This window comes from Neoarius graeffei, chromosome 1, assembly GCF_027579695.1.
Source record: "Neoarius graeffei isolate fNeoGra1 chromosome 1, fNeoGra1.pri, whole genome shotgun sequence".
Taxonomy (NCBI): Eukaryota; Metazoa; Chordata; class Actinopteri; order Siluriformes; family Ariidae; genus Neoarius; species Neoarius graeffei.
This window is the reverse complement of record NC_083569.1, coordinates 97,092,827-97,107,222: the sequence shown is the minus strand read 5'-3', so window position 1 is coordinate 97,107,222 and position 14,396 is coordinate 97,092,827. Positions and strand designations below refer to the sequence as shown.

Sequence of the window (14,396 nt, the reverse complement as noted above, 5' to 3'; positions counted from 1 at the left end):
CTCTGGTTTCCCCCACAGTCCAAAGACATGCAGGTTTGCTTAATTGGTGGCTCTAAATTGACCATAGGTGTGAGTGTGAATGGTTCTTTGTCTCTATGTATCAGCCCTGCGATGACCTGGCAACTTGTCCATGATGTACCCTGCCTCTTGCCCATAGTCAGCTGGGATAGGCTCCAGTTTGCCCATGACCCTGGACAGGATAAGCAATTACAGATAATGGATGGATAATCGCTTACGGTATGCATGTAAACATATATGCTTCATTTTTTGCGAGTCAGCTGCTGCTCCATTCATTTTCCATCCAGTATGATGACATAAACAAATGTGATGTGGTTTTATGATATCGGTGCATCGTGTCTATAGCTGTTAAATTGAAAATGAATACAGTGCCTTGAAAAAGTATTCATACCCCTTGAACTTTTTCGCATTTTTCCACCTTACAACCACAAACTTAAAAGTTTTTTATTGAGATTTTATGTGATAGACCAACACAGAGTAGCACATGATTGTGAAGTGAAATGAAAATGATAAGTGGTCTTTGAAATTTTAAACAAATAAAAATCTGAAAAATGTGGTGTGCATTAGTATTCAGCCCCCGTGTCAATACTTTGTAGAGCCACCTTTTGCTGCAATTACAGCTGCAAGTCTTTTGTGGTATGTCTCTACCAGCTTTGCACATCTAGACACTGAAATTTTTGCCCATTCTTCTTTGCAAAATAGCTCAAACTCAGCCAGGTTGGATAGAGAGCATCTGTGGACAGCAATTTTCAAGTCTTGCCACAGATGCTCAATGGGATTTAGGTCTGGACTTTGACTGGGCCATTCTAACACATGAATATTCTTTGATCTAAACCATTCCATTGTAGCTCTGGCTGTATGTTTAGGGTCATTGTCTTGCTGGAAGGTCAATCTCCTTCCCAGTCTCAAGTCTTTTGCAGCCTCCAACAGGTTTTCTTCTAGGATTGCCCTGTATTTGGCTCCATCCATCTTCCCATCAACTCTGACCAGCTTCCCTGTCCCTGCTGAAGAAAAGCATCCCCATAGCATGATGCTGCCACCACCATGTTTCACAGTGGAGATGGTATGTGCAGGGTGATGAGCAGTGTTAGTTTTCCACCACACATAGCGCTTTGCATTTAGGCCAAAAAGTTCAACTTTGGTCTCATGTGACCAAAGCACCTTCTTCCACATGTTTGCTGTGTCCCCTACATGGCTTCTGGCAAACTGCAAATGGGACTTCTTATGCCTGTCTTTCAACAATGACTTTCTTCTTGCCACTCTTCCAAAAAGGCCAGATTTGTGGAGTGTATGACTTATAGTTGTCCTGTGCACAGATTCTCCCACCTAAGCTGTGGATTTCTGCAGCTCCTCCAGAGTGATCATGGGCCTCTTGGCTACTTCTCTGACCAGTGCTCTCCTTGCTCGCTCTGTCAGTTTAGGTGGATGGCCATGTCTTGGTAGGTTTGCAGTTGTGCCATACTTTTTCCATTTTTGAATGATGGATTGAACAGTGCTTCTTTAGATGTTCAGAGCTTGAGATTTTTTTTATAACCTAACCCTGCTTTAAACTTCTCCAGAACTTTATCCCTGACCTGTCTGGTGAGTTCTTTGGTCTTCATGATGCTGTTTGTTCTTCAGTGTTCTCTAACAAACCACTGAGGCCTTCACAGAACAAGTGTATTTATGCTGAGAGTAAATTACACACAGTAGGTACTCTATTAACTAATTAGATGACTTCTGAAGGCAATTGATTGCACTGGATTATATTTAGAGGTATCAGAGTACAGGGGGCTGAATACTAATGCACACCACATTTTTCAGATTTTTATTTGTTTAAACTTTTGAAGACCATTTATCATTTTCGTTTCACTTCACAATTATGTGCTACTCTGTGTTGGTTTATCACATAAAATCTCAATAAAAAACTTTTAAGTTCGTGGTTGTAAGGTGGAAAAATGTGAAAAAGTTCAAGGGGTATGAATCCTTTTTCAAGGCATTGTACAAGAATTTCAAGCAATAGGCTTTTGCACACATTTGTATATGAATTATGTGTATAGGGTTGAAGGTTTTAGGTTAGCCTGAGACAAGATTGAAAGGCCATGATGTGCAGAACATGCACTGGGGACTTATTTGATTCACACACTAAAATACATCTTTGTGAAAATTTAACACAAATCTGCTCATCGACTCAACTCTCATCTCCTACCCCAATTCCAAAAAGTTTGGAACACTGTGTAAAATGTAAATAAATCAGACTGGGATGATTTCCAAATCATGGAAAACTTATATTTAATTGAAAATAGTACACTGACAACATATCAAATGTTGAAACTGAGAAATTGTATTGTTTTTTGCAAAAATATATTCTCATTTAGAATTTAGTGCCAGCAACATGCTTCAGAAAAGTTTGGACGGGGCAACAAAAGGCTGAAAAAGTTGTGTAATGCTAAAAAAAAAAAAATCTAATTTGGTTAATTGACAACAGGTCAGTAACATGATTGGATATCAAAAGAGCATCCCAGAGAGGCAGAGTCTCTCAGAAGTAAACATGGGGAGGAGTTCACTGCTCTGTGAAAGACAAATAGCACAACGGTTTAAGAATAATGTTCCTCAATTTAAAATTGCAAAGAATTTGGGGATCACATCATTTATGGTACATAATATCATTCAAAGATTCAGAGAAATCACTGTATATAAGGGACAAGGATGAAAACCAACATTCGATGCCCATGATCTTTGGGGCCTCAGGCGACACTGCATTAAAAACAGACATTTGAAGAACAAGAAGAAGAAGAAGCCTTTATTTGTCACATGCACACTCAAGTACAGTGAAATTCATCCTCTGTATTTCACCCATCTGAAGTAGTGAACACACGCGCACACACACCCAGAGCAGTGGGCAGCCATATTACAGCGCCCGGGGAGCAGTTAGGGGTTCGGTACCTTGCTCGAGGGCACTTCAGCCCAAGGCCGCCCCATGTTAACCTAACTGTGTGTCTTTGAACTGTGGGGGAAAATGGAGCACCTGGAGGAAACCCACACAGACACGGGAGAACATGCAAACTCCACACAGAAAGGCCCCCATTGGTCACTGAGCTTGAACCCAGAACATTCTTGCTGTGAGGCGACAGTGCTAACCACTACACCACTGTGCTGTTTGGAGTGGAAATCACTGTATGAGCTCAGGAACACTTTAGAAAACTATCATCTGTGAAAACAGTTCATTACTGCATCCACAAATGCAAATTAAAACCAGATATAAACAATATCCAGAAACACCATCACCTTCTCTGAGCCCGAGCTCTTTTACGATGGACTGAGGTGAAGTGGAACATTATCCCGAGGTCTGATGAATCAAAAGTAGAAATTTTTTTTTAGAAATCTTGGACACCACATCATTCAGGCTAAAGAGCAGAGGACCATCCGGCTTGGTATCAGCACAGTTCAAAAGCCAGCATCTGTGATGGTATGATGTTGCATTAGTGCACATGACATGGGTAGCTTGTACATCTGGGAAGGCATCATTAATGCTGAATGATATAAACACGTTTCAGAGCAATATGCTGCCATCCAGATGACATCATTTTCAGATCTCTTTGCTTATTTCAGTAAGACGATGCCAAACTGCTTTCTGCACTGATTACAGCTGCATGGCAACATTGGACAACATTTCACTTTCAAAACTACAGCAATTGGTCTCTTCAGTTCCCAAACATTTACAGAGTGTTGTTAAAAGTAGAGGTGATGCAACACAGTAATAAACATGCACCTGTCCCAACTTTTTTGAAATATGTTGCTGGAATCAAATTCAAATTGAACATGTGTTTTTCAAAATATCCTAATATTTGGGCAGCATGGTGGTGTAGTGGTTAGCACTGTCGCCTCACAGCTAGAAGGTCCGGGTTCGAGCCCCGTGGCCGGTGAGGGCCTTTCTGTGTGGAGTTTGCATGTTCTCCCTGTGTCTGCGTGGGTTTCCTCCGGGTGCTCTGGTTTCCCCCACAGTCCAAAGACATGCAGGTTAGGTTAACTGGTGACTCTAAATTGACCGTAGGTGTGAATGTGAGTGTGAATGGTTGTCTGTGTCTATGTGTCAGCCCTGTGATGACCTGGCGACTTGTCCAGGATGTACCCCGCCTTTCACCCATAGTCAGCTGGGATAGGCTCCAGCTTGCCTGCGACCCTGTAGAAGGATAAAGCGGCTAGAGATGAGAGATGAGATCCTAATATTTCTCAGTTTCAATATTTGATATGTTGTCTTTGTACTATTTTCATTGAAATATCGGGTTTACATGATTTTCAAATGATCACATTCTGATTTATTTATGTTTTACACAGCATTCCAAATTTTTGGAATTGGGGTTGTATTCTCTCAACACTCTACGCAAATGAAAACACAGAAAATGTTCGTGGGAAGTTTATCAGTAATCTATTAAACCTTGTGTGGCGATGTTATTGTTCTACACTCAGTGTTCATGGGCCTAACAGGGCAGCATGGTGGTGCAGTGGTTAGCTCTGTCGCCTCACAGCAAGAAGATTCCAGATTTGAACATCATGGCCGACGGGGGCCTTTCTGTGTGGAGTTCGCATGTTCTGTCCGTGTCTGTGTGGGTTTCCTTCAGGTGCTCCGGTTTCCCCCACAGTTCAAAGACATGCAGATTAGGTAATATACCCAGCCTCTGGGGTTGCACAAGCCAGTGCATACTTAGTATCGGTCCCAAGCCCGAATAGAATGGGGAGGTTTGCGTCAGGAAGGGCATCCGGTGTAAAACCTATGCCAAATCAAATATGTGGAACAGATGCACTGTGGTGACCCCTAACAGGAGCAGCCAAAACTTGTTGGTCTTTGGTCTAACAGACCTGCACCATTATTTATATTGTAAAACAATAAATCATTCTCAAGTTCTGCTGAAATATTTTACAAATGTTTACTTCATATCCTTTACAAGCAGTGTAACCAAAACATGTTTAATATTTACCTATTTACCTTTAAAAAAACTCAATAAACTTTTGTTATTTCGTTTGTTGCAAACACTTTAAATGAGGACCGTAATGGGACAAATCATTATCATGAATGAAGATAAAACAAGAGTTTATAACAAGATGATCAGGCTGATCACACTGTTATCATTCTACTGGTTTTGAAAAAAAAAAACAATTTGATCATTACTGTGATGATCTGGTGACTTGTCCAGGGTGTACTGCACCTCTTGCCTGCAGTCAGCTGGGAGAGGCTCCAGCTTGCCTGCGACCCTGCGGTTACAAATATTGGACGGATATCTGATCATTAATTGTTAAGTAAAAAGTGCTTGTAGTTTTGTTTTAGAAAAGATCTCTATCATGGCTTCACTGGATACAAAGTCATGTTACTGACACCTGAAAATTATTTATTTTTTATATACGAACACAAAAGTGCAGATTAAACAAAATAATTTCAAACAACACATGGAAAAGCAAATTTAACAGTGAACACTTTGAACTTTACACTTCAGTTCAATATGAATTTCATAAATATAAAGACAAAAGCGTCTTTATCTAAAGAGCTGCGTTCAAACTTTGTCAAAAAAATCATTCCACTGTAATTTTTTCAATAAATGTTGAATCAGAAAGCAGAGAGAGGACAAAACTAATTCTTATGTTGTAAAGATAAAAGCAGCTCTGATACCCTGATAATTTCATACCAACAGAAAAACCCAAACCGACTGTGAGTGTGAATCCTCAGAGCTCCATCTACACTGGAGACACAGTTACTCTGAGCTGTAATCTGCAGACGACTGGATGGAGGTTTCTCTGGTACACAGATCCTCAGAAATCAAATCCCCTGTCCCCTGGAGCCCGAGACACCAACACACTCAATGAGACGCTCTCTAATGAAGGACAAATAAATTACTCCTGTAAAGCACAGAGGGGAAACTATGACTCAGAGTTCAGTGATCCAGTCACGATTACAGTGAGCGGTACGTCATCTTTTCTACTTTTTCACTACAGATTAAGAAATTCGGAAGACTGTGAAGAATTGTTGATGTTGCGATACTGGAATCATTGAAGTTTTTATTATCTTTGTATAGTAAGACCAAAGACGGAGGTGAACATACAGCCAGCTGAGCATGTGTTCACTGGAGAATCCGTCACTCTCACATGTGACCTACAGACTGGAGGATCCTGGTCGTATCACTGGTATAGGGATAATAAACAACTCAGAGATGCTGCAGGAGAGAAAACATACACAATCCGTAATGTTGAAACCTCTCATCAAGGTCATTATACATGTAACGGAACACAGTCATCAGACCCAACATACACACAGACCAGTGATGCTGTTACACTGACTGTATCAGGTGAGTGTGTTTTATCTCACATATTGTCTATTATAGTAACATTTTAAAGTGTTTACATGCATTTTTCACATGTGACAGAGGACTCTGTCATGGGCCACTGCAGCATTTCATCTTAATTATTAAATATTCAATTGCCTCACGCACATACAAATAGTTTTTTTTACACACACACACACACACACACACACACACACACACACAAAATTAGCCTCTACCTTAATTCCATATGCTGACACAGCAAAACTAAAAAAAATCATCTTTATCCTGCTGTATGAAACGCTCATCAAATTTGCAGACACATCTCAGGACATTTATTGGACTAATAACTGTTGTGTTTCACAAGTTGCTGAATTCTGTGATGCCTGTTAACTTGTTTAGTTTACACAACATGCTGCCTTGGGTCTGTCAGCCAGGGTTTTTGGATTCTACACTATGGGAACTATAAGGAAACTCTGATCCCATACCTTCCTGCAAAATTACCTACAGGCCCGTCTGGTTTTCATCAAATCTTCTGCCCTTGATAATCGGGCCGATAGCACTGTTACCATTCTACTGGCAAAAAAAAAACCAAGAAAAAAAACTAGTTGATCATTAATTGTTCGCTAAAAAGTGCTTGTTTTAGAAAAGATCTCTATCATGGCTTCACTGGATACAAAGTCATGTGATTGACACCTGAAATGATTTCTTTTTTTGTACATGAACACAAATGTGCAAATTTAACACAACAGTTTCAAACAACACATGGAAAAAGTAAACTTAAATATAAATACAATGAACTTCAGTTCAGTCGTGAATTTCATAAAGACAAATGCATCTTTATCTAAAGAGCTGCGTACATACTTTGTGGAAAAATCATTCAACTGTAGCTTTTTCAATAAATGTTGAATCAAATGGTCCAGAAAGGACTGAAATAATTCCTATTTTATGAAGTTAAAAACAGCTCTGATACCCTGATAATTTCATACCAACAGAAAAACCCAAACCGACTGTGAGTGTGAATCCTCAGAGCTCCATCTACACTGGAGACACAGTTACTCTGAGCTGTAATCTGCAGACGACTGGATGGAGGTTTCTCTGGTACACAGATCCTCAGAAATCAAATCCCCTGCCCCCTGGAGCCCGAGACACCAACACACTCAATGAGACGCTCTCTAATGAAGGACAAATAAATTACTCCTGTAAAGCACAGAGGGGAAACTATGACTCAGAGTTCAGTGATCCAGTCACGATTATAGTGAGCGGTACGTCATCTTTTCTACTTTTTCACTACAGATTAAGAAATTCGGAAGACTGTGAAGAATTGTTGATGTTGCGATACTGGAATCATTGAAGTTTTTATTATCTTTGTATAGTGAGACCAAAGACGGAGGTGAACATACAGCCAGCTGAGCATGTGTTCACTGGAGAATCCGTCACTCTCACATGTGACCTACAGACTGGACGATCCTGGTCGTATCACTGGTATAGGGATAATAAACAACTCAGAGATGCTGCAGGAGAGAAAACATACACAATCCGTAATGTTGAAACCTCTCATCAAGGTCTTTATACATGTAACGGAACACAGTCATCAGACCCAACATACACACAGACCAGTGATGCTGTTACACTGACTGTATCAGGTGAGTGTGTTTTATCTCACATATTGTCTATTTTATTAAAATTTTAAAAGTGTTTACATGCATTTTTCACATGTGACAGAGGACTCTGTCATGGGCCACTGCAGCATTTCATCTTAATTATTAAATATTCAATTGCCTCACGCACATACAAGTAGTTTTTTTTTTACACACACACACACACACACACACACACACACACACACACACACACACAAAATTAGCCTCTACCTTAATTCCATATACTGACACAGCAAAACTAAAAAAAATCATCTTTATCCTGCTGTATGAAACGCTCATCAAATTTGCAGACACATCTCAGGACATTTATTGTACTAATAACTGTTGTGTTTCACAAGTTGCTGAATTCTGTGATGCCTGTTAACTTGTTTAGTTTACACAACATGCTGTCTTGGGTCTGTCAGCCAGGGTTTTTGGGTTCTACACTATGAGAACTATAAGGAAACTCTGATCCCATACCTTCCTGCAAAATTACCTACAGGCCCGTCTGGTTTTCATCAAATCTTCTGCCCTTGATAATCGGGCCGATAGCACTGTTACCATTCTACTGGCAAAAAAAAAAAAACAAGAAAAAAAACTAGTTGATCATTAATTGTTCGCTAAAAAGTGCTTGTTTTAGAAAAGATCTCTATCATGGCTTCACTGGATACAAAGTCATGTGATTGACACCTGAAATGATTTCTTTTTTTGTACATGAACACAAATGTGCAAATTTAACACAACAGTTTCAAACAACACATGGAAAAAGTAAACTTAAATATAAATACAATGAACTTCAGTTCAGTCGTGAATTTCATAAAGACAAATGCATCTTTATCTAAAGAGCTGCGTACATACTTTGTAGAAAAATCATTCAACTGTAGCTTTTTCAATAAATGTTGAATCAAAAGGTCCAGAAAGGACTGAAATAATTCCTATTTTATGAAGTTAAAAACAGCTCTGATACCCTGATAATTTCATACCAACAGAAAAACCCAAACCGACTGTGAGTGTGAATCCTCAGAGCTCCATCTACACTGGAGACACAGTTACTCTGAGCTGTAATCTGCAGTCGACTGGATGGAGGTTTCTCTGGTACACAGATCCTCAGAAATCAAATCCCCTGTCTGGAGCCCGAGACACCAACACACACAATGAGACGCTCTCTAATGAAGGACAAATAAATTACTCCTGTAAAGCACAGAGGGGAAACTATGACTCAGAGTTCAGTGATCCAGTCACGATTATAGTGAGCGGTACGTCATCTTTTCTACTTTTTCACTACAGATTAAGAAATTAGGAAGACAGTGAATAATTGTTGATGTTGCGATACTGTAATCATTGAAGTATTTATTATCTTTGTATAGTGAGACCAAAGCCGAAGGTGAACATACAGCCAGCTGGGCATGTGTTCATTGGAGAATCCGTCACTCTCACATGTGACATACGGACTGGAGGATCCTGGTGGTATCACTGGTATAGGGATAATAAACAACTCAGAGATGCTGCAGAAAAGAAAACATACACAATCCATAATGTTGAAACCTCTCATCAAGGTCTTTATACATGTAAAGGAACACAGTCATCAGACCCAACATACACACAGACCAGTGATGCTGTTACACTGACTGTATCAGGTGAGTGTGTTTTATCTCACATATTGTCTATTTCAATAACATTTGAAAGTGTGGGGCGGCACAGTGGTGTAGTGGTTAGTGCTGTCGTCTCACAGCAAGAAGGTCCAGGTTCGAGCCCCGTGGCCGGCGAGGGCCTTTCTGTGTGGAGTTTGTATGTTCTCCCCGTGTCCATGTGGGTTTCCTCTGGGTGCTCTGGTTTCCCCCACAGTCCAAAGACATGCAGGTTAGGTTAACTGGTGGCTCTAAATTGACCGTAGGTGTGAATGTGAATGGTTGTCATGTCTATGTGTCAGCCCTGTGATGACCTGGCGACTTGTCCAGGGTGTACCCCGCCTTTCGCCCGTAGTCAGCTGGGATAGGCTCCAGCTTGCCTGCGACCCTGTAGAACAGGATAAAGCGGCTAGAGATGATGAGATTTGAAAGTGTTTACATGCATTTTTCACGTGACTGAGGACTCACGGCCCACTGCAGCATTTCATCTTAATGGTGAAACATTAATTAGACACAATATGGGAGCTAAAAGGAAGCTGCTAATGTGATTTAATTATTATATTTTAATAAGTAATTATGTTTTTATTTTGTCATACTATTAATGCTAGTGTAGTTAATTAGTGTCGATAGTCATCTGTTTTAATTCCGGTTTCATCCTCATCATGTTGGCAGTCATTGTTAGTGGCTCATTCCTAGAATAAGGAGATTATTCAATTTCACTATTTTTGGACATCAGCCGTTCTTCTCTAGTAGAGTGCTGATGAACTGGTGCTGGAGACGTTTCTGTGCAGTTGAAAAGTTTGTGTTCTTATTTCTGCTGTCCTTTATATCCTCTTATGTACAACATCCATGTATGTCTCCTTTTTTTTTTGTAAGTGCTGGGTATTGCTGTCAATCAGATTCCTTGTACATACAAGCACACTTGACCAATAATAATGCTGAAGATGAGGCTGAATTTGATTCATGTATTAATATTATCCTCATTCCTGATGAACCATCATTGTTTACAACACAATAATTAAAACACACGATAGTTAAAAGAGAGATTACCTTTTAAAAATTTGATTAAAATTCATGATTGCTTTCACAGCTTTCTGCTGATATCAGTGTGTGCTCACTCATAAGCAAGCACTAAGTCTTCCATCATCTGAGGCATTTGTTTATTTCTTATGGCTAAGTGCAGACAGATCGTTCTGTCCTCTGATGATACAGTGGCGTTTCTTTCATCATTAACTGCATGGTTTGTTTTATTTGTCTGAATGTGTTGTTTTGTGTTGGCTCACTTTGTCTCTTTTTTTTGTCTTTAATTATTGCTAAAATAGAAACTGACTGATTTCCAGAAAAATATTCTCAGTGGTATTCTTTGTCCCTGACATCATGAGGATGTGCTTTGATAGAGATTAGAGGTGTATTTTTAGAAAAAATTACAGACTGTGAGAACTGATCCCATCCTGTGGAATGTAGGGAATAACAGCTTAATGTGTAAATCACTGCTTACACGCATAATACTACATATTAAATTATTCAGCTCCAACATAACTGCATGTCGGCTACTTGTTCCTGAGAAGCCCACAGCATATTACTGCTGTAAAGTAATTTCACACTTTCATAGATGAGAAATAATGAGGGACTGATGGACTTTGTGTGAATAAGGTAAAGTGGGAGGTACAGATTTCTGCTGTGTTCAAATAATTTTAGTGGTGTGTGTGTTTTTCTGTCTGTCTATGTCAGGCAGCAACACTAATCACTTTTATTGACATTTGGGCAAAATACAAGTGTTCAGAAGAAAAAAAAAACAAGACGTAACATTTCCAATATGTCTTCAGTGACTCAAAATCACTTTTACTCGATACACCCTTTGAAATAAAATGGTATAGAGAAGAGAGAGACTGAAGATCTGCATCATAACACAGTAGTTATTGTTTGACCTTCACTCTGATCACAGTGAACATTTAAATTTAATATCACTATTTTCATCCTCAACATCTGTCGAGTTTAAAATTCCAAAACAATAGAAAAGTCATCATAAGGTAAAGTTGTTTATGTACAGGGCGCGTCATCACAGAGACAGTAATACTGTGTTTCACTGTAGAAGTGATTAGTGCGGTAAAGACTTCACACCCTGAGCTTGTGTTTCATTTCTAACAGAAAAACCTAAACCTGAACTCAGATCAGACCTTAAAGGAGCTGCACTGACAGGAAACTCAGTGACTCTGTACTGTACACTGAAGCTGCAGTCTGCTGGATGGAAGTTTTACTGGAGCACACCCACACAGAGCTCTGAGACTGAAACACACGACTACACCATCAGATCAGTTCGAGTCTCTGATGGAGGTCAGTACTGGTGCAGAGCTGGAAGAGGAAACCCAGTCTACTACACAGACTACAGTGATGCACTCTGGGTAAATGTTATTGGTGAGTAAGAAGCTTTCTGTTAAATGATTCTGTACAACACTGAACATATAAACACCATGTGAACAGTGTCACAATATAGCAATATTTAGACAACGACATACAGAGAACTCTTTTAACTAACTGATGTTATGAAAGTTATTAAAGAGAGACAGTGTGATCACAGCTGAGCAGCGCTGGTGTGAGGTGAACTGGTGACACAACACTAGTTTAGATTTGGGAGAAAATGTCACCAACAAAACCTGTAAAACTCTTTTAACAAGCAGCTCAGAGGCTGTAAAAGGGGCTTCATAAAGTTACTGCTTCAGAAACATCAACATGCTCGAGTCGAGACCTGCCTGCCCTTAGCAAAAAGAAGTTTATTCAAGTGTACTATGAGCAGGGGCGGACTTACCATTAGGCAAACCAAGGCGGTTGCCTAGGGCCCCCAAAATCTGGGGGCCCCTAACAGTCAGCCCCGTCACGGTAAACACCAAACAATATATATGTAATCTTAATTTGTCTCTGATATTAAGTAGTCAATGATATAAATGGAAAAACACATCAAAAGAGCATCAGAATATCGAATTCATGTGTATATAGTATTTGTCCCAGCACGCCCCCCTGGTTGTTTTACATTGGACTAGTCCATGATCTGACGACGTAGACAGGTGCGCGACGGGAATTCAAACCAAAGCAGCAGGAAGTGTAAACAAGATGAAGTGCAGTTATGAGAGTGGTTGCGCTAAATGAAAAAAAGGGCACAAAGCAAAAAGAATGCAGCTGCACTTCTGAAACTAACTACATTTTTCAAATCGCCTGAGTCTGCTACAGCCTCAACCTCAACAGCGGAGGTTGAGGCTGTAGCAGACTCAGGCGATTTGAATAATGTACTGGCTGCATCCTTTACAAACTCACAATCCCTCTGTATCTGTCTCTCAACCACTGTATTGCCTGTCACTAAATGGCTCTCTCTCTCCCTCCCTCCCTCCCTCCCTCCCTCACTCTCTCTCACACACAAACTCACTCTCTCTCATACATTTATCTTGGCATCAGTCTTATCCCATTGAAATGTAGAGGTTTTGATAGAGTAATATCAATTTGTGTTGTAGTTCTGATAACAGTAAGATCATTTTGTATCTCTGGTAATGTGTATCTGGTAATATGGATCCATTTGTGTTCTACTTCTGATAAGAATAAGATCATTTTATATCTGGTAATATGTATCTGTGGAGTAAAAATAATAATTGGATTTCAGATATCCTTGTTTTATTAAAATATGGAGATTGACTCTTAAAATTGGCTCCCTCTCTCTACTGTCTCTTCTGTTGTTTGCCTTGTCGCTCTCTCTTTCTGGTTTGATCTGAGCAATAAACACTGTCAGAATTTTGGCAAATGCTGGAGTAATCTCAAACCTGCTTCACTGTGGAGCTTATTTGGGGCACATTGTTAGTGGCAGTTTGCTATCTTTTTTTCTGAATTTACAGCAAGGGGATATGGCATGTGCCAAGTAGGGATGACCATTATTCTGTATGTGTGTTTCAAGACTGACTTTTGAGGGCCCCATGTCTGTATTTTGCCTAGGGCCCCAAAATGGCTAGAACCGCCCCTGACTATGAGTATACTTATTTTTTACTAATGCCGCTTTTCCACTACAAACGCAGCTGAGCCGTGCCGTGCTGAGTCGAGCTGAGTGGGGCTGTTGGAGTTGCATTTCGACTACAACCGCGCTGAACCGTGCTGGCTGGAAGTGGGTGGACACATTGGGTGGAGTTAGCGAAAGTGGGTGGACGTCACGTGATGTCGTTAAGCAGCGCAAACAGTGACATCAGTGACAGTGGCGGAACAAGTCAGAGCCGGGCCGGGGGCGGGGCAAATGACCGGGCCCTTTATTAAAGCTTATCATAACATCATTTTAGGCTACAAAATGTCCGCAACTGCGGTGTTTACCAATTTCAACACTACCGGGTGCAACTATGTTATTTAGTACATCAAGTCCTTCAAACGAACATGTAACTCAGAAACAAAAAACATTAGGATACTGTACATGGCTCATAATAAAACATCAATAGCCTATACTGCGCACATTATTTGAAGGGCATACGAATGAGCGCTCAGAGGTTGCAACGGTGACAGGAAGAGTCAGAAATAAAAGGAGGGTGGTGCAAACCTCACTGAATGCACTGTGTTTACCAATTTCAACACTACGGGGTGCAACTATGTTATTTTGTACATTAAGTCCTTCAAACGAACATGTAACTCAGAAACAGTGGCGTGCGGTGAGCCCTATGGCAGGGTAGGCAGTGACACATGCTGTGCACTTTTTCATGCTGTGATTAGATAGATAGATAGATAGATAGATAGATAGATAGATAGATAGATAGATAGATAGATAGATAGATAGATAGATAGATAGATAGTAG

General features: G+C 40.2%; 1 protein-coding gene across 1 annotated transcript in view; it reads left to right on the top strand.

Moving 5' to 3' along the window:
• Positions 1–14,396, top strand: part of LOC132885538 (immunoglobulin superfamily member 1-like) — an 80,688-nt gene that overhangs the window by 23,096 nt on the left and 43,196 nt on the right. Inside the window, exons 4-10 of the mRNA XM_060920300.1 lie at positions 5,685–5,954; positions 6,066–6,335; positions 7,307–7,576; positions 7,688–7,957; positions 8,944–9,210; positions 9,322–9,591; positions 11,731–11,997. Of these exons, the coding sequence (XP_060776283.1) occupies positions 5,685–5,954; positions 6,066–6,335; positions 7,307–7,576; positions 7,688–7,957; positions 8,944–9,210; positions 9,322–9,591; positions 11,731–11,997 (1,884 nt within the window). The remainder of the gene's footprint in view (positions 1–5,684; positions 5,955–6,065; positions 6,336–7,306; positions 7,577–7,687; positions 7,958–8,943; positions 9,211–9,321; positions 9,592–11,730; positions 11,998–14,396) is intronic.